Source organism: Heterodontus francisci, chromosome 42 (assembly GCF_036365525.1).
Source record: "Heterodontus francisci isolate sHetFra1 chromosome 42, sHetFra1.hap1, whole genome shotgun sequence".
Taxonomy (NCBI): domain Eukaryota; kingdom Metazoa; phylum Chordata; class Chondrichthyes; order Heterodontiformes; family Heterodontidae; genus Heterodontus; species Heterodontus francisci.
Genome location: NC_090412.1, coordinates 6,377,257 through 6,398,396, shown reverse-complemented (window position 1 = coordinate 6,398,396; position 21,140 = coordinate 6,377,257). Strand labels below are relative to the sequence as shown.

At 43.2% G+C, this 21,140-nt stretch overlaps 1 protein-coding gene across 9 annotated transcripts in view; it reads right to left on the bottom strand.

Annotated features, from left to right (window-relative positions):
* The window catches only part of cdh23 (cadherin-related 23), a 658,884-nt gene that overhangs the window by 378,870 nt on the left and 258,874 nt on the right, over positions 1–21,140 (bottom strand). For 8 of the 9 annotated variants that reach the window (XM_068020420.1, XM_068020419.1, XM_068020423.1 and 5 more), the window contains exon 10: positions 14,936–15,048. In XM_068020420.1, coding sequence (XP_067876521.1) covers positions 14,936–15,048 — 113 coding nt within the window. Of the gene's footprint in view, positions 1–4,293; positions 4,326–14,935; positions 15,049–21,140 lie in introns of those variants that run through there. The other variant, XM_068020422.1, reaches the window with a different exon arrangement.

Below are 21,140 nucleotides of genomic sequence, written 5' to 3'. Positions count from 1 at the left end.
ATTAATTTTTAAGGATTTCTTCAAACATTTAGCTGTCGGCTGCAACTCAGTGGGTAGCACTCTCGCACAAGTCAGAAAGTTGTGGTTCAAGTCCCACTCCAGAGACTGGAGCACAAAAAAAAAATCAAAAGCTGGCACTCCCAGCACAGTTCTGAGGGAGTGCAGCACTGTCAGAGGTGCAGTGTTTTGGATGAGACATTAAATGGATGCCGCAGCTGCTCTCTCTTGTGGGCATAAAAGATCCCACAGCACTATTTCGAAGAAAAGCAGGGGAGTTCTCCCCAACATGAGAGCCAATATTTAACCCTCAATCAATATCACTAAAAAACAGATTAGCTGGTCATTATCACAATGCTGTTTTTGGGAGCTTGCCACATGCCTATTGGTCGACCGGTTTCCTATATTATAACAGCAACTACACTTCAAAAGTACTTCATTAGCTATTAATCACTTTGGGACACCCTATGGTTGTGAAAGGCTCTATATAAAGCCAAGTCTCTTTCTTTCTTTGGCATTCTGTTGTTCAATTTTGCTGTAGTTAGATAGTTATAAGATCATAGCATTATACAGCACAGATGGAGGCCATTCAGCCCATCATCACCTGTGCCAGCTCTTTGAAAGAGCCATCCAATTTTGTTTTTTTTATTCGTTCGGGGGATGTGGGCATCGCTGGCTAGGCCAGCATTTATTGCCGATCCCCAATTGCCCCTGAGAATATGGTGGTCTCAAAATCCTCCAGCCCCCAGCTCTTTCCCCATAGCCCTGAAAGGTATTTATCCAAATTCGACCACCCTTTCAGGCAGTGCTTTCTAGATCATAACTTGATGCGTGCAAAGAATTCCAATCATCCCCGATTCATTGCCAATTATCTTAAATCGGTGTTGTATCCGGTTGCTGACCCTCCTCAGAGTCGGAACAGTTTCTCATCATTTACTCTATCAAAACCGCTCATAAATTTGAAAACCTCTATGAAATCTCCCCTTGACCTTCTCTACTCTAAGGAGAGCATTCCATCCTCTCTCGTCTCTCCACATTAACTGAAGTCCCTCAAACCCAGCATTGTCCAAAGATTGAAACATTAGCGCAGGTGACCCATTCCAGCTTGCTACAACAGCATGATACTCACGAGTTAAAAAGGATTTAGGCGAGAGTCTCTCGACGGTGCAGAGTGCATCATGTGTACTTTCCTACACAAAACGTTGAAACCTAGACGAATGTTGCCTCAAATGACTGACCCTGTTGAGTTGATTTAAGCCCAGACTGACTGATCATGGCAGCCGAACATGATTGACAGCTTTAGAGTGAAAGGGCTCAAGCATGGGCCCTACAATTCTGCGGTTCAAGTTTTTAAACCTTAATTATTAAAAACTGTCAAAACTTTAAGTCCAGGTTAAACTAGGTTAAGATGTCAAGCACCTGACTGTCAGAAAGCAGACTGAATTCCAATTCTCACTGACATCCCTGGAAGGCGAGTTGAGGCTGTTTTAGCTGAATTATCTGATCAGCTTTGGGAAACAGAATCTTTTGCCAATGGCCCAGAGCTCCCTCGTGGCCAGTTGACCTGTGAGCGATTGATGGGGGATGAACAGGCAGCAACTTTCCATCAAAGAATGAAGTGGAATAGAGAAGAGTTGAAGCAGACTGAAGGGGAGGAGAAAGCAGGATGAAGAGGGTGGGGTGGGGGCGCAGGGGGAAAGAGTGGTAAACAGGGATGTGGGATGGGGGAAAGAAGCAAATCTTTATGGTCAACACCGTAGCCACATTGTAATTTATCGCCGCGTCTTAAACTTCATTACCCTTTCCAAGGTTACCCGTGGCGTGTGACTTTGCTGCCCCTGAAATAACCCAACAATAGATCCACGTACAGTTGAACAATTCTCAGGGGTTGGGCATTTTCTGGTTGAAGGGGGCATTGTAGCTTCTCCCACTCCTAGGATTGGCAAGGGGAAAGGGATGTTGGGTATAAAAGACCTGGAAAAATGGGTGAAGAAAAAGTAGGACAGCGAGAGAGACTTGGAGCAATCGAAGAAAAGAGATAGTGAGGGAAAGCATGCAAGAGACAACACACGCGCAAGGAGGAGGGAGCATGAACAAAAAAAAGAGATGAAAAGTGGTGGGTTGTTTGCTTGTACCTCAATTACTGTTAATCATTAAACATAATACTCTGTACATAATCACGTCTGGAGATCGTTTAAAAGCTGAGGACCTGGTTATCTGATGGTGTACAGGTCTTCAGAATATGTTCAACTGAATTAAAATTTGACCCTGAAACAACAGGCTGATTTACCTCACATCAAGAGTTATGTGGCTGAGGTCAATCTTCATTGTCCGGATCGAATATTTCAGGTCATGATAGCAGCCAAACTTACATCATTGACCAGAATTAATCTGCTTCTATAATTCACACGTTATATAAAATAAGACAGGAAAGAAAGGCAGGAAGAATATCCTGAAGCTGAATCCTTTTCTCTCAAGTTGAATGACTGGCCAGGTAAAAAGTGAAAACATTAGAGAAGACACACTTGAGTGTCAAATTAAATACCTCAAAATTTGGTTCTTCAATTATTAACGTACAAACGTTTACCATATTCCTCTGAAACACCATTCCTCACTATTTTAACAGAGTTATTGGCCAGTTGAAAGTGAATAGGTTAAATAGAGGGTTCACTCCTCAATTAAACGAAGGAATGTCATAGCAATGGGTCTGAAGGCTAATATTTGTACAGTCTAATTTCAAGGCAAAAAAAAAATCCAATTTCTAAAACTTTCACTTCTGATTTAGTGTTTTATGCCCAAGGATTAATCTTTTGACATTAAGCACACCTACAATTTTTTCATCCAGGCAATTTGAAAATTAAAAAAAAAAAAACTTTTTGGCAAAAGCCGCGCACAAAAAGAAATGTTTTTGGTCAACAAAGGCAGCGGCTCCGCCACATTACTTCACGGCAATAAGGAAGTAATAACATGCATCTATATAGCGCCTTTCACGTCCTCAAGATGTCCCCAATGCTTTACAGCCAATGAGGTCCTTCTGAAGTGCAGTCACTGTTGTAATGTAGGAAACACGGCAACCTCTGACAAACAGCAAAGCCATAATGATCAGATAATGATTTTGTGATGTTGGTTGAGGGATAAATATTGGCCAGGATACCGGGGAGAACTCCCCTGCTCTTCTTTGAAATACTGCCATTCGATCAGTTATGTTCACCTGAGACAGCAGACAGGGCTTGGTTTAATGTTCAATGCTTTAATTATTTACTTAATATGGATGCTATCAATATCCAGGGCATATTTGTACAGAAACAGCAATGTACAAGTTACATTGCTCAAATTTTTCTGCTTATTTATTTTAATATACATTTCACCTCCCCTGCATCACTTCTCATTGACCAAGTTTATAAGCTGGGTTAAAAGCTACTTGCACACTTCCGCCCACCATTACAAGGTGGCTGGCCGTTGCCTTTAATTTCTCACCTCCCCTGATCCAGGGAAAGCCCCAAACCTCTGCGGGCGACACCTGCAAGGGTGGCAAACTCAACATTCAGCAGACTGTAGGTGAAATCTGTGGTCAGGTGCATTATAACATGGTTATGTTGAGCAGTCACATCACCCTTTTTGGGCGGGGGAAATCTCCCTGTGTAATTACTGACGGGGGTATTTTTCAACTCAATGCATCTGCATAAATGCTGAGTGAAAACAGAAGTTTAGCTGACTGGGAGAAAAAAAAAAGGGGTGGCTGCGAATATTCACAGCTGTGAATGAACTTGTGTACATGTGCACAGAATGCTACATTTGCTGACGTTTTGTTATCCTGGACTGCACAGCACCATGCTGTTCTACGCTGGGGGGGGACAGGAAGAGGACGACGACATTCAGTCCCATGAGCCTGTTCCACCACTGTATTAGATCATGCTGATTTAGAGATACAGAACTGAAACAGGCCCTTCGGCCCACCGAGTCTGTGCCGACCATTAACCACCCATTTATACTAATCCTACACTAATCCCATATTCCTACCACATCCTCACCTGTCCCTATATTCCCCTACCACCTACCTATACTAGGGGTAATTTATAATGGCCAATTTACCTATCAACCTGCAAGTCTTTTGGCTGTGGGAGGAAACCGGAGCACCCGGAGAAAACCCACGCAGACACAGGGAGAACTTGCAAACTCCACACAGGCAGTACCCAGAATTGAACCCGGGTCGCTGGAGCTGTGAGACTGCGGTGCTAACCACTGCGCCACTCACTCTATTTACCCACCTTTGTCCAAACTTATCAATGCTCTTACCTGAATAAAATCTATTGATCTGTGTCTTGAAAGCTCCAATTATCCTTGCAATGAAAGCATTTTGAAGGAAGAGTTCCAGATTTCCACAACCCCTTGTGTAAAAAGTGCTTCCTGATTTCACTCCCTAATTCCCTAGCTCTAATTTTAAGCTTGTGCCCTCTTGTTCTGGATTCCTCCAATTACTATAAGAAATAAATACCACACCCACCAAATCGAATTCCTTTAGATATGAGCTACTGCATTGATCCTTTCAAATTTACTGATCAAGAAAAGGCAGGATGCATGTTTCCTCACTCACAAGTACATACTGCAGCTCTCACAGGATAGGCCCAGTGCAACCAAATGTTATAAATGATTGACTAGAGGGTTACATAAACAGCTCAAACTGTATTAGCTTTGACAAGCCTTCACTTTGAATTTTGTTATACCAGTATACATTGACTGCAGTTTGTTCAGGCATACATTTGGATAAGAACTCTTGGGGGGGGGAAGAAATCTGTTATCTATACATACAACAGTTACAGCACATAAAGTATATCATTGTGTGAAGTTCTTGGAGATGTTTCTGAGGGGTGTGATAAGACACAATATAAAGGAGTCTTTCTACACTGAGGGAATGTTAATATCATCGCTGATGCAAAATCACAACACCTTCAAAACATGTTCCTACCGACGGTTTAGTTAGATTCAACCATTTATCACCGAGTACTGGTCTTGCAGTTAGTATACTGCCTGATTCCAGTTAGCATCAGGGTAGCTCTGAATATTTTACTGATAACTGATAAATAATTCTCAAATTTTATGTCAGAGTTATACAGCAGAGAAACAGGCCCTTCGGCCCATCGTGTCCATACCGGCTATCAAGCACCTATCTATTCTAATCCCATTTTCCAGGACTTGGCCCGTAGCCTTGTATGCTATGGCGTTTCAAGTGCGCATCTAAATACTTCTTGAATGTTGTGAGGGTTCCTGCCTCTACCACCCCTGCAGGCAGTGTGTTCCAGATTCCAGCCACCCTCTGCGTGAAATTTTCTTTTCCTCAAATCCCCTCTTAACCTCCTGCCCCTTACCTTAAATCTATGCCCCCTGGTTATTGACCCCTCCACTAAGGGAAAAGTTTCTTCCTATCTAACCTATCAATGCCCCTCATAATTTTGTATACCTCAATAAGGTCCCCCCTCAGCCTTCTCTGTTCTGAGGAAAACAACCCTAGCCTATCCAGTCTCTCTTCATAGCTGAAATGCTCCAGCCCAGGCAACATCCTGGTGAATCTCCTCTGCACCCTCTCCACTGCAATTACATCCTTCCTATAGTGTCGTGATCAGAACTGTACACCGCACTCCAGCGTTTTATACAGTTCCATCATAACCTCCCTGCTCTTATATTCTATGCCTCGGCTAATAAAGGTAAGTATCCCGTATGCCTTCCTAACCACCTTATCTACCTGTGCTGCTGCCTTCAGTGATCTATGGACAAGTACACCAAGGTCCCTCTGATCCTCTGTACTTCCTAGGGTCCTACCATCCATTGTATATTCCCTTGCCTTGTTAGTCATCCCAAAATGCATCACCTCACACTTCTCAGGATTAAATTCCATTTGCCACTGCTCCGCCCATCTTACCAGCCCATCTATATCGTCCTGTAATCTAAGGTTTTCCTCCTCACTACTTACGACATCAATTATTAAATTCCAACCAAGACTGCACAACATGCTGCAGTTTTCTTTTTAAACTGGGGAAAAACTCATGCAATACTAGAAGTTACAAAGACATGTCTAATCATGCCCCTTGTCAGCACGGCTCCCTGCTGGAAACTTAGGATCATCGCAAGGGGGGATAGGGATTAAAGAGAGAGTGCTCCCACTGCCAACCAAAATAGAAAAGTGGCCTCACATGGGCCAAATGACTTTTTTTTTTAAATGATCCTATTGGTAGTTCAGGGAATCGAAATGTTTTTGTGCAGTTTCTTTTCTAAACCGTCATTTTATTTTGCTTTCGTTGGGGTGAAGGTTGAAAGGTGGCATTCTTTCTGATTTGAGCTTCCAATTTTAATATCAAGCACTCACAGCTCAGACATAACACGGCCATAATTCACGATGTTTCTACTTTTCTGGCACTGCAATTTGCTTTAATCTTTGCCTCCGAAGGCAGAGCTGTGAAATTCTTTGTGAGTCACTGCTCTAAATTGCCTCCTCCACTGGCGAAAGCTATATTTATGTTTGAACAAACTGCTCCCTGCTCTACATTGCAGGACAGTGCTCACAATTATGCTCTCAGCAGTGCGAAGAATGAAATGGATGCAATTCAGTAAGGGTTTAAGTGCACCGAGATACCATTTCAATTTGACACACCAATCATTCTGATGGCTGCTCTGAGGACTAAACATGGGCATTCTGCAATGGCAGAGGTGGGTCTGTGGCTGAGACACAGAATGACTGCTCTTTGGACACTCTGCCAGCACCTGTACGGTTAACAGTCAATTTCACCCAAAATGCAAGATCAGTTCTTTTGACGGCAGAGAAGATCGTTGGGAGAGAAAGCATGAAAATTGAAAAGTGGGTCATCTGGCGCTGCTAGCTATTAAAAACCTCTAGTCATCTCAAAGCTGTCACTGTTACTGAGGGGGGAGAAATGATTACATCAAGGCCAAGTGACAGAAAGGCAATATTTCAAGGTGCAACTCTGGAAGTCCTATTCAAGGTGTTGGAAGGAAGGGTTTTTTTTTGGTGGTGAGGGATGTTTGTCATCTCCATAAGAGCACAAGAGTGGTGTGGATGGAGGGGACATAAAAGGGCAATGCTATTTCCTGTGTCTCTGCCTGCAAAGAAGCACTGCTGCTGAACAAGTGATCCACCCCCTGGAGCTGATGTATCAGAGTGTGTGCAAGTCCAGGCAGCCACCACACCAGCATCCCTGGTATCTTTAGTTTCAGGGCCTTTTGCAAGCCCAGCCCAAGAAGAACAACCATCTCTCGAGCTAGACACAAACAGCAGCCAGCTCCTCATCGCTTCCGACCTTTGGGAAAATACTCAGAAGGAACATGCGATAAGGAAACAGAAGGCATGCTCCACACACCATCACTAAAAAGGATGTTCCAGGATAAAGCACAGTAAACACCTCTGAACCACACACTTCAAGGTACATTTGGGTTAACTGGCATTCTAATGTGTCATGACAGTCCATTCAGAATGAGGTAGTGCAGTTGTGGAGAAATGCTGCATAATTCATGGGTGTTGATATAAGGTGGGGACAATGCCAGTCATCTTGTTTCTTCCCCAGGGTATTGGGGATGTGTAGATGATGGTTGTACTTTGAATGTTACTGGCCGTCTCTGTTACAGCTTCCATTAAGACTTTTGTTGAGCCAACGATTGGCTGTCCAGAGGGCCTTATGATTCCTGATTGGGATCCTTTAGGGCCGTTTAACAGCAATACTTCCTGGCAGGGCAAGGTTCTGTAAGGTGCATCAGGTTAAAATCGGGACTTCCAAGCCAGTCAGTATCACGCACCTCTTCTGTTTCTGCCTTTCCTCTTTTAGTATAGCAGATAGTGCACAATGACCCCAATTTAATCAGGGCTCAACTACAGTACCCTTGGCTAACATCCATAGATGGCAGATCGGGCACAGCCTTAAAGGTGTGAATAGCTGAGGTAATGAAACTCAAAGGACACCATAAAGTAAGAATCAGCATTACACAATAACAAAATACAACTGGTCTGCACTGAGTGCTGCTGGAGGGCACAGTGTGTGAAGAAGGGAGTTTGGTAATTGAGGGAGTTCAGTAAGGAGGGGAACTATAAACTAAGAAGAAAATAAATTTGAGTGCACAGAGCGTAAAGTGGGGGTTTGGTGCATGAGGGATGGGCTCCTTACTTTCTTTTACCTTTTTTCAGCCTCCAGTTGCTGCCTCTCTCGTCGGTACGGGGTGGGGGGGGGGGGGTGGTGGAAGTAGTTGATTGGTGAGTAACTGGTAAGTTATTTTACTTGCCATTGTAATAAAAAGTATTTAAAGTTACGTTATGGCAGGTCAGCTCGGCCAAGTGGAATGTACATCCTGCGGTATGTGGGAAGTCATGGATGCACCACATGTCCTAGATGAACACATCTGCAGGAAGTGTCACCGGCTGCAGAAGCTTGAGCTCTGGGTTTCGGAACTCGAGCGGCGACTAGAGTTACTGTTGTGCATCGGCGAGGCATAGTACATTTAGGGAGGTGGTCACACCTCAGGTTAGGAGCATGCAGGCAGAGAGGGACTGGGTGACCGCCAGGCAGTCTAGGAGAACCAGGCAGGCAGTGCAGGAGTTCCCCAAGTCCATCTTGCTTGCTAATCAGTTTTCCATTTTGGATACTGGTGAGAGCGATGGTTCCTCAAGGGGAGTGCAGCCAGATCAAAGTCCATGGCACCACAGGTGGCTCAGCTGCACAGGAAGGGAGGAAGAAGAGTGGAAGAGCAGTAGTGATAGGGGATTCGATAGTCAGGGGATCAGACAGGCATTTCTGCAGCAGTAAACGTGACTCCAGGATGGTATGTTGCCTCCCCGGTGCCAGGGTCAAGGATGTCACGGAGCGGCTGCAAGACCTCATTCTGGGGGAGGGTGAACAGCCTCATGGTCCACATTGGTACCAATGACATAGGCAGGAAGAGGGATGAGGTCCTGAAAGCAGATTTTAGGGAGTTAAGAAGGAAATCAAAAAGCAGGACCTCCAAAGCAGTATTCGCAGGATTACTGCCAGTGCCATGTGCAAGTGAGCATAGGAATAGGAGGATTGATCGATTGAACAGGTGGCTGGAGAATTGGTGTAGGAGGGGGGCATCAGATTTCTGAGGCATTGGGACCGGCTCTGGGGCAGCTGGAACCTGTACAAGATGGATAGGCTACACCTTGACAGGACTGGAACGAATATCCTCGCAGGGAGATTTGCTAGTGCTGTTGGGGAGGGCTTAAACTAGCTTGTCAGGGGGATGGGAACCTGAGGGGTAGCTCAAATGGAAGGAAGTAAAGCTGGTAACAGGAGGTAGAAAGGTAGCAAGTGACATTAGAAGGCAGGCGAAACTAAGGCGAGCATCAATTAGGCTTAGAATGCAGAATGTCAAGACGACAAGGTTAAGGGCACTCTACCTGAATGCACGCAGCATTCACAACAAGGTAGATGACTTAAAAGGCCCAAATAGAAGTAAATGGGTACGATCTAATTGCAGAGCAGGCTCGATGGGCTGCATGGCCAACTCCTGCTCCCATGTTCCTAACTACCAACAGATTACCCTTAAAGGAACAGCAACTGCGTGATTAAACAAGCCAGCAAATCAGTGCCCGTTTCATGACAGCTTCAACAGTGCTGTACAGGAACTGAGTCTACACTAATAGGAAAGCAGATCACTTATTGCTCGAGACCTTTAAGAGTTGGAACACCTGGCCCTCAGTACCACAGGCACTTTCCTAATGCATGACAGCACATTAGGTAGAAAGGGGTGCATGGCAGACCACAGTGCCTGATGGCACAGTTTGCCCACAGCCATTGTGCTGGACTGCTACTGGCATCAAACTTGACATTATCAGCTCCGCAGTGCAAACCAGCCTCTCTCGCCAGGCCCACCTCAAATATCATTCTAATCAAAATGACATGTTGGAACTGCGACAGCATGGAAGAGTGAAGAGGAGGAGAAAAATAAAAAAAAGCAAAATCGGGAGATAGAGAAGCAAAGAAAGGAAGGACTTTAATCTTTAAGGCCTTAACACATCTCAAAACGTCACCAACAGCTTCACACCGAATGAATTACTCTGAAGGTTCAGGCTGTTTCTCTGCAGGCAAAAGTAGTCAGCAACGATGTAAACACACATGTACAATCCTTCAAACACTCAAAGTACTGCTGTGGAGAGAATTGGAAAAAAATACAACTTTATCAGGAACGATTACTGGGAGTTTATATTCCAGGCTCTGCTTGTGTTGCTACTCATGTATCAGATGCACTAGAGCCTTAATAGGATCACTTCTGCAGCAAATAATTGGGATACTGAAGCTTTTTCTATATATTAAAAGTTTAACTATGCCAGCAATTCAGATTGGACACTTATGGTGTGGACCTTCAGTCCTCATCCCTGGCCTCCTGTTTGTCACTGGGTGTAAACCCAGGAAAAAGCAGGGCTCAGCAACATTCACCTCTCCTGTCCCTCTGTGCACAGTGATGAAAAGATTCATTTATTTGTCAACAAGTTCGAGTTCATTGGATTTTCACAAGTAGGTTTAACTTCTGCCTTTATAACAGGACAAAACAAATTCAGCAATCTCTGTGGGACACTGCAATTTTAAGCAGCCTGAGCTTCCACTCTAATGAGTGCTCGCCACTTTGATCATCATTTCTGATGCGAGCATTAGGTCAGGTACTCCTAATTCAGGAAACAGCCAGGGACCGTGCAACATCTTGCAATCTCATTCCAACAGAGAAGGGAGTAATATCTTTGGGTTTAAGAGAGAGATGCAGACTCTCAATACAGCTCTTCAGGGAACAATTCAAACCACGGCTGATTAGTCACACGCTGAATAGACACATCAGGAGTTCCTCTAAGCTCTAAACTGCGTTGCCAATTTTCACATTCCTCCAAGACCATCACAAAGACTGCAAAACTACCCATAATCACCAACATGGGTATTTATTATGTGCAGTAAATCTGTTGTGGCCATCGCTCATGAATTGGAGGACATGTTGGGGGTGAATTCCATCACAGGGCCAACCCCCATCACTGTAACTTGAGTGGAAACAGGGAGGGGAGTACAATTCTCTGAACTGGTTCCAGGACAACTGAACCCAATCAATCTTTTCCCCTTGGATGACAAACATCAGGGGGTTAAAAATCATACATAAAAAACATATTTACATACATCACACATACACAAACACAGAAAGCAAGATACATTGAATGACTTAAACACAGACAACACGACACAAAGAAATACACAGACAGATGCATAATATAGATAGATACACTCAAATTCACACAGAGATAGCGGAATACATTGATACTCAGATATAGGCAGATATATTAAAACACAGATACACTTAAAAGACGACTAGATACATGCAAACACAGACAAAGAGCAATGCAGCTAGGTAGAGGTGCAGATAGCTACCAATACACAGGCATATTGAGATACTGAGAGATACACAGATAGAAAGCTATACAAAGGTAGAACCACTGATAGATACAAACAAACCAATAGATTAAAAATGAAAAGTTACATATATGTACATATATAGATGGATGCAGATAAACAGATAAAAAGATATAGAAAAATGGATACAAATGTTTTTGCTGTTTAAAAAAATCCATCAAGTTGCATTACATATGTATACCAAGGGTGACAATCTTTTCGGGTGAAGGGCCACATTACCATTTTTGTCCTACACAGGGGGCCAGTTAACAAATTTCGGAAAGATAAAGGCATTAAAATTGTTATCACCAAAACAACAGAAAATGTGCATTGTTATTAACTTACTTTGCATACAAAACCTTTTTGAAGTTACTGACAGGTTAAAGAACATTTAGAGACAAGAGGTGGGAAGGGCTAATTTTTTTGTTTTGCCACATTAGTGTGTTGGCAGCTTTAACCATGTCATCAAAACCAGAGTTTCTGAACAGCAATTTGGTTAAAGGACTGAGAGAAATAAAATGCATAAAGGTTGTTTGTGGCCATCGAAAAACAGAACCCATTTCTTCCCTTCCAAAGTGTTGGCATTATTTTTGATGGCTTGGATTTTATTTATTTATTTTAAAGAGATGTATCACAGTTTCCACATTGACATGTGCTAATGCGCTTTGCCATTGCTTTTGAAGATATGAGTACATTAGCTCGGACTTCCATAATTACAGCTCCCAATAAATTGCTTATAGTGTACAGATCTCTCAACAATATATTAAACACTTTCATCAATATAGAAGGATGTACTTAATGCCAGAAAGAAACAATCTTATGTCAGGAAAGCTTGGCTCAATTCCCAGACCTGAAAAGCTACTCAATGGCTTAGAAGCTGCATCTACAGTGCTGGGGTTGACTCACCATTAATATCCGTCATTGTTCTGTGACACGAATAGCAGGCAGCACTCATCACAATAGACAGCACACATAGCGATCTAAGGTGCCTGCTTTAGCTCTCCTTCACAAATTAAAAAGTGCACAATGAACTGTCTTCTACATTGGAAAACCCACAACTGGAGTGGAGGAGCTTGGGGCAAATTGATAAATAGATAAACTGTACTGATATAAAAACTAAGTGCTGGAAATACTCAGCAGCTCTGGCAGCATCAGTGGAGAGAGAAACAGAGTTAACGTTTCACAGGTCACAGACCTCTCTCCAAAGATACGGCCAGACCTGCTGAGTATTTCTAGCACTGTTTTTATTTCAGATTTCCAGCATCCGCAGTATTTTGCTTTATTTTAAACTTTACTCATGCTGCTCATTTGGATGCAAAATAACCATTAAAAAAAAACTAAAACAGCAGCGTTGCCGTCTTTCCAACCCTGGTTACCATGACAGCTGTATTTTATGGTATAATCACGACAGTAAATTTGGGTTCCTTTTATTTTTAATGGGGAGACATTCGGAAGATTCTTGAGCTCTTCCACCTTGTCAGGAAGAGGTCTCAAATGGGAGACAATGCACTCACTCAGAGGGAGAGTGTGATGGGTGCAGTGCATTGGGGGGGGGGGGGGGGGGGGGGGGTAACTAATCTTCTTGAGCCATTCACTCTTGGATGCTTTAATGCGCTTTCCAGCAAAAATCAGGAATAGCAGTGGGACATGACATTAAACTGGAAAAAAATCTCAAAATTAGAACAATCACCAGGATGAACTTCCACCACATCATAAACTACAGACAGAAGTTGTGGAGTGGTACGATGGCATCAAACCTTCCAGCTGATTCTTGTTCCCGGGCACAAAGGCCCCAAATTTGAATGTCCTTAGCCATTTGTGCCCTTTCCCTGATCTCATTACCTGTCCTGGCAAAGGCTCAAATCATGGATGGAACTATTTTTTCCACCCAGAAGCAGTATGGGGCTAAATATGTACAGTGTTGTAGCAAAACACACGGGATCTTATTTATTGCTTAAAACACCATGTTTACTTTACAGGTTCAGACTAGAGTTAGCTTCCAATATCTGATGTTTCTAACATTTTCAGTTACAAGGAGAGATGATAGCTGTGCGGAGAGAAGAGAGAAAATGAGATGCTTTTCAATAGGGCAGGGAAGGGTAAGAGGAGATCTAACAAGAGTCTCAACTTAGGAATGAGGGGTGTTAATAAGGTAAACAGAGAAATAATGATGTATAACGGACAGGAAGACAATAACAAGCAGGTGAAATAAAAAGACAATTTTAGGTAGAGGATATGGAATGCCTTACCAGGAACAATGATGGATGCAGAATCAGAGGTTTAAAAAGGGAAGTGGCTGAATTTTTTTTTAAAAGAAAGAAACGTGGGAATGTGCAAGGGCAGAAGAACAGAATGGAGAAAACAGCTCTTTGAGATGGCTAGTAGAGACGCTGTGGGCTGAATGGCCTACTTCTGTTTTGTAAAAACTTTAGGACTTAGGTTCTGCTCTTGGTCATCACATTTGCAATAGATCGGGAGCATCGGTTTTCACACATTTAAATAGTCTGTGTAAGTTTTTAAGACTCCCAGCAGGAACAACTCGTCTCCTGAGCACTTTCTCTACTTGGCCTTAGACTTCACTGAAGTAACACCATGCAAGGTGGACGGGGCCTCCTCCCGAAATCTTACAGCACTCTCCCCCCCACCCTCCAGAGTCAGACTGGAACCAGACTCCAGATTTATACTGAGACACTTACAAAGCAATGGCACAACACCAGCCATGGAAACAAACCTAACTGGCAATACTGGTATTGGCAATTTAAAGGCAAAGCAACTGGTGAGGGAACTGATTATTTTCCACCAGTAATGATTCACAGGGCTTGGATTTAGAAGAGTCATAATTCCAAATGCAAAGGACAAATGTCAAATAAAGCTCTTGAAATATTAGTTTGCGATAGTTTAACTGGCATATGAAATCTCTCTGCTATTTTAACAGAGACACGAAATAAATGAGTAAACCCGCTTGTTAAAATCTTGGGACGATTAATTTCAAAAACAAACACCTTCGTACAATATTTGAAGACCCTGGGTTGAAATGCATTCAAGTGTAGGCACACCCTGAAATACAGTAAAGCGCTAGAACGTGGAGAGACGGTGCAGAAGGGAGACAGGTTTGTGGGGGAGGGTAGGGGGAAAATCAACGAGGAACAGAACAGTGTCATTCACTTCAGAAATAGCAGACACCCCTCTCCTTGTTTTTCAGGTGCGGGGTGATTTCCATAAGTGTGCGGCCCCTTTAAATTTCTTTGCTTAGTTGTGCACGTGCGGTAATTTAAAGGGGCCAACTTGCGCCCAGAACATTCGGGGTTGCTGCGTGGCTGCACAGGTAAGAGGGAACAATGCACCCCAGTGGATCTGGTCAAAACATCCCACACTGTTTTTTTTATTTCCCTCAATGTGCAGCTGCAGTACTGAGCTAGGTGATTATCGGCATTCATTTGTATCAAATCTGGTTTGCTTTTGCTGTTGGAAGGGCCTCAGTTGGAATCACTCACCCTGACAGTCAATATAAACCCTGAGCTGTAGAGGGGATTTTCTCGATCCAAAGGGCCGTTGAGAGTCAGAGCTCCACTGATGTAATCTAAGGCAAAGATGCTGTTGGTATTACCTGTGAAAATAAAACCAGCCCAGTCTGTTATTAACCCACAGCAGATGGACAAACTGTAAATAACCACAAAAAAAAAATCTAAACAGGCTTATCATCATCCAACTGGCTTCTTTCTGACAGACTGTGCCTAACTGTAACAGCAATAGCAGAGTTATCTTGTGACAGACTAAAAAATAACTCCTCATTATGTAGCTGTACTGTGAAGGCTGTGTAAATGTTTAAAGGTTTGGGTTCAATTCCAACAAGCAAGTGAAGGCAAATGAAACAATTCATCACAATTGGTACAAATTCAAAGTGAACAAAATAAAGAAATAATCAGCAGAGACTCACTCATCCTTGTTTGCATCAAAGTTTACAAAGCCATTTTTTTTGGTTCTGAATGAGGACATCACCCAGGTGCTGCAACACTTTGCTTAAAGTAACATTATCCTGTTTAATGATGGAATCAATTCGTACATGAGTTGACTTGGAAACACCACAATAATGATCTAGATTAAAAAGGGGGGGGGGGGGGGGGGGGGCAGGGGGAGATATCTCCAGCGAGAAAACATCCTGAAACAGTCAAGAGTGTCAGGTTCTGAAACCTTGGCTCAAGGTCCAGTTTAAGGATTGCGTTTGCCTTGCAAGCAGACTGTCGTCAAACTCTCGACAGAGGACAGGAAAAAGCAATCAGCTTTAGGTCACGAACTAGCAACAACAAAGTCATGATGGGCCAAATAGTCTCCTCCTGCAGTGTAAATTCACAGCATAGGAGACCAGCATATAACCACATATCAGTGCTGGCTCTCAAAGAGATAACTTGTTAGCCTAGCTTCTCTGCCCTTTCTGCATTAATTCCATTCCATTAGTGCTGATGTTCAATGCGATATGCTCATTAGTTACACTCCCCTGCCCTTTCCAATACCACCTTTATTGCTTCTTCAAATATGAATCCAATGTTTTCCCATTAATTTCTCCACCACTTTTCTTCTCTTGTTGGAAGTTTGGCTCCATAGACATCAAACCTTGTCCAATATTGCATCCAACGAGACGCTTTTTTTTAAAACTTAAGAGTCATGATGGTGAATATTACCTGGAGATTCTATCACAGGAGGTGTCATAGCTAAAAACAATCCCATCCTTGCTCAATGTCAGCACTCCCAGTGGGGACCTGTGGGGCAATCAGGAGCAGGAACCCTGGCTGCTTCTCAATTCACTAATCCAGACGGCAGAGCTGAAAGCTGATGACCCTACAATTGCCTGCTGAGATCATAGAATGATGCAGAACAAATGGAGGCCATTCACCCCTTTTTGTTTGTCCAAGCTCTGTGGAAGAGCTATCCAGTTTACGCGCCCCCCCGCCCCCCTCCACCTGCTCTTTCCCCATCACCCTGTAATTATTTTCCTTTTCAAGTATGCATCCAATTCCAAATTACTACTGAATTTGCTTCCACCACCCTTTCAGGCAGCGCATTCCAGACTAACAACTCATTGCGTAAAAAATGTTTATGGTTCTTTTTGTCCCGATTATTGACCTTTCTGCCGGTGGAAACAATTACTGAGTTTTCAGGAGAGCCATGGGCAAATGCTTTACATAAATTTTTTTAAAATCTTGGTAGGCAACACAATTGCTTTCCTTATTTTTCCCAATACCTTATTTAATTTTGCCTGTCACCGCCCAGATCTCCAAGAAAAGGCGGTCTGCCCCATGAGAGTCACCTTGTACAGGCAACATGAAGGCACAGGAGATGGACAACTCTCCCTAGTTTCCTTCCACTCTGCAGTCGCTCCATGAACGATTCAATAAATGGCAGCTGAGGTCAGCAAAATGAGAAGTTTAACCTGTGGCTCACAACTCTTCGATGTGCGATCACACTTTGTTACTGCACTCCACAGTTTGAAATTGAACTTTAAGAGACCATAATAAAAGTAAAGTATTCCAGATGCTAGAAATCAGAAATGAAAACAGAAAATGCTAAAACATTCAGGTCAGATAAGTCTTTATCACCCTTTTTATCATTTAGTGACTCCTATTCTCCATTCCATCACCAACTTTCCTCCCCTTCCTTCCACTTTTCCCTCGCTCTCTACTTCCTTATAAACTGTTAAATCTCTAGCTTCTTCCAATTCTGATGAAAGGTCATTGACCTGAATCATTAACCCTGATTTTCTCTCCACAAATGCTGCCTGACTCACTGAGATTTAACAGCATTTTCAGTTTTTATTTACGAGATCATGCAAGGAGTTATAGCTCGTAAAGTGATTACATAGGGACCGCCATTGGCTCTGTGCTATTTGCCAACTTTTCAAGTGCCTCGGAAGATTTTTAACAAAACACTACGCTCTTTTCAAAATTGCGACACTTTTATTATTTATGTTTTGCTGCAGACTGCAATTGCAGAGAATAGATGTACAGCAAATCCTCCAGTGGTAAGAACAAAGATATGCAACTTTTATTACTACAAATGTTCACATTTAGGAAGCAGTTCTATTCTACTTTACCACAGTTTGATAAATCTCTTGCTGTCTACATCAAAAACTAGACAAACTGGTCTTTGGCTGAATGCGAAGTAGCACAGAAGAAGATATGCTTATCACCTCAAAGCACAGTGCGGTTCCAAGCCCTACACAAATCTGTTTCCACAAAAATTAGCCCCAAGTGCTGGTCCATTAACAAGGCAGCAACTGAGACACCGGATGTTCAAAGACAAGCAACAATGATGACACATCCATCAACATCCTGGGGGTTACCACTGACCAGAACTTTAACTGGACCAGCCACATAAATATTGTGGCGACAAGAGCAGGTCAGAGGCTGGGAATTCTGCAGCGAGTAACTCACCTCCTGACTCCACAAAGCCTGTTGACCACCTACAAGGCACAAGTCAGCAGTGTGACGGAATACTCTCGACTTGCCTGGATGAGTGCAGCGCCAACGACACTCAAGAGGCTCGACACAATCCAGGACAATGCAGCCCGCTTGATTGGCAGATCATCCAACTGAAACATTCACTCTCTTCACCACCGACGCACAGTGACAACAGTGTGTACCATCAAAGGGCAGTCAAACAAGGCAAAGGAGTACACAATGAATGGAAAATACTGAGAAGTGTAGAGGAAGTGAAGGACCTTGGAGTGAATGTCCACAGATCGCTGAAGGTAGGACAGGTCAATAAGGTGGTTAAGAAAGCATATGGAATCCTTTCCTTTATTAGCCGAGGTATAGAATATAAGAGCAGGGAGGTTATGCTGGAACTGTATAACTCATTGGTGAGGTTACAACTTGAGTACTCTGTGCAGTTCTGGTCACCTCATTACAGAAAGGATGTAATTGCACTAGAGAGGGTACAGAGGAGATTTACAAGGATGTTGCCAGGACTGGAAAAATGCAGCAATGAGGAAAGGTTGGATAGGCTGGGGTTGTTCTCCTTGGAACAGAGAATGCTAAGGGGAGATCGGATTGAAATGTACAAAATTTTGATTGGCCTGGATAGAGTGGAGGTGAAGGGTCTATTCACCTTAGCAAAAGGTTCAGTGACGAGAGGGCATAGATTTAAAGTGATTGGTAGAAAAACTAGAGGGGAGATGAGAAAAAACTTTTTCACCCAGAGGGTGGTGGGGGACTGTAACTCACTGCCTGAAAGGGTAGTTGAGGCAGAAACCCTCAACTCATTCAAAAGGAGTCTGGATATGCACCTGAAGTGCCGTAATCTGCAGGACTATGGACCAAATACTGGAAGGTGGGATCAGAATTGGTGGATTGTTTTTCGGCCGACACAGACACGATGGGCCAAGTGGCCTCTTTCTGTGCCTTAAACTTTCTATGATTCGATCATCTACAAGATGCACTGCAGCAACTCACCAAGGCTCCTTTGACAGCACATTCCAAACACGCAACCTCCACCACCTAGAAGGACAAGGGCAGCAGATGCATGGGAACACCACCACCTGCAAGCTCCCCTCCAAGCCACACACCATCCTGACTTGGAACTATATCACCATTCCTTCACTGTCGCTGGGTCAAAATCCTGTAAGTCCCTTGTTAACAGGACTGGAGGCGTAACTACATCAGATGGAGTGCAGCAGCTCACCACCACCTTCTCAAGGGCAACCAGGGATGGCAGTACATGCTGGCCTTGCCAGCGACACTCACATCCCATGAATGACTAAAACCTGGCGCGTTCTGGGGAGTGGGCAAAATGGAAGGAAAAACAAGAAAAAAAACAAACAAGACGGTGACTCGAAGCAATTAATTTTACTCAAATATTCAAAAATATGTGCCATCGTAGGGCTTTAATGTCTAAATGTTCTTTTGCAAAAATATTGGCAACAATAACTCGCATTCACATTGAATCTTTAATGTAGTGAGGGTCCCAAAGCGCATACAAGAGGTGCAATCAGTATAAAAATGAAAGGGAGCAGAAGCTTGGTTGAAGACTTTGGTTTGAAGGAGTGTTTTATAGGAGCAGCAGCAAAGAGAGAGATGAAGGAGTTTAGCGAAGGAGTTGCTGAATGTGGAACCGAGACATGTGAAGGCAATGCTGACAACTTTGAGGTAAAGGGAGGGGGGAGATGCATAAGATGCTTTGGGGGGGGGGGGGGGGGCAGACTGTTCAGGAGGCAGGTTTGTAGGATGCTAACAACAACAACTTGCATTCATATAATGCCTATTAGCGTAGTAAAACATTCAAAGGCACTTCACAGGAGTGTTCTCAAACTAAATTTGACACGGAACCACATAAGGAGATATTACCACAGATGATCAAAAGCTTGGTCAAAGAGGTAGGTTTGAAAAGGCATCTTCAAAGGAGGAGAGAGTTAGCGGGGGGAAAGAGATCTCGGGAGGAATTTCAGAGCTTAACGACTTAGAAGCAGAAAGTCTGGGCCTTAAGCTCTGGAATTCGATCTCAAAACCTCTCCACACTCTGTCTCTCTCTTTCGACACTCCTTAAAACCTCCTCTTTGATCAAGTTTTTGATCATGTGGCTTGGTGTCAAATTTTGTTCAGTATATGAAAGGTGCTATATGAATGCAAGTTGTTGCTGCTGGAATGTTCCTTTTTTTAAAAAAAAACATAATTTCATTTGAACTTTCTAGACTTCAGCACTTCTCGTCTCTGTTTAGGCTTTTTTTTTTTGCTTTCTTAGTCTCTTATTCCCACTGATACTCCTTACAACTATCTAGCTTTCAGCTGCTATTGTGCATGCTGCGACCAAAGTGGGCTGGCTGGGAATTCCTTTGTGGGCTCTAGTAATGCTAAAATTTGGAGGAGGAGTAGCTTTGAAATGGCAAAGGCAGCAGACGGTGATTGCACCTCAGTTATGCTATTTCCCCAAGGTTTGCGTTTACTGACGCAAACAATCTTTCTTGGGTATGTCAGATAAGACTTGTCTTTAACCTTTCCAGCTCACAAAGGGGCTGTCGAATAGTTATCCCATCTCTTGGGAGGGTGGCATGCAGACAACCTCTTAACATAGTGATGGCTCTTGTGGGAACGCATTAAATTTTTATGTAACCAGATGCTTCCAAACCATCAAAGGTGAAGTGCCACATTAGAACCAGATGCACCAAGGAAATGACAGCAGTTTTGTCCGAATGGCTCGTGGCTCGGTCTCAAATTCTATTTGATAAGACTGCTGCAAAGCGCTGTGGGTCATTTTACTATGTTAAGAATGCTGTATAAATGCAAGCTGTTGGTTGACCAGGCACCTTTACAAGAACATTGATTTATTTTGTTTTTTCCCCAACTGTTTCCGATCTTGATTATATTCTGTTTCTGGTCCATCGCTTAAGTTTCTTGTGTCAAAGCAAATGTTTGCCCCTTAAGTTGAAATCAATCAGTGAGTGACTTTCAAACTTTTGTGCTGGAATTCCTCCAGACTATCAACAAGAATGACCTGTAAAAAAAAAGGGAGATAAAATTGACCCTTCAGGAAAAAAAAAATATATACTTTAATTCATTCTTGAGAGCATTGCTGGCCAGACCAGCATTTATTACCCATCCCTGATTGACCGAGAAGGTGGTGGTGAGCTGCCTTCTTGAACTGCTGCAGTCCATGTGGTGTAGGTACACCCACAGTGCTGTTAGGGAGGGAGTTCCAGGATTCTGATCC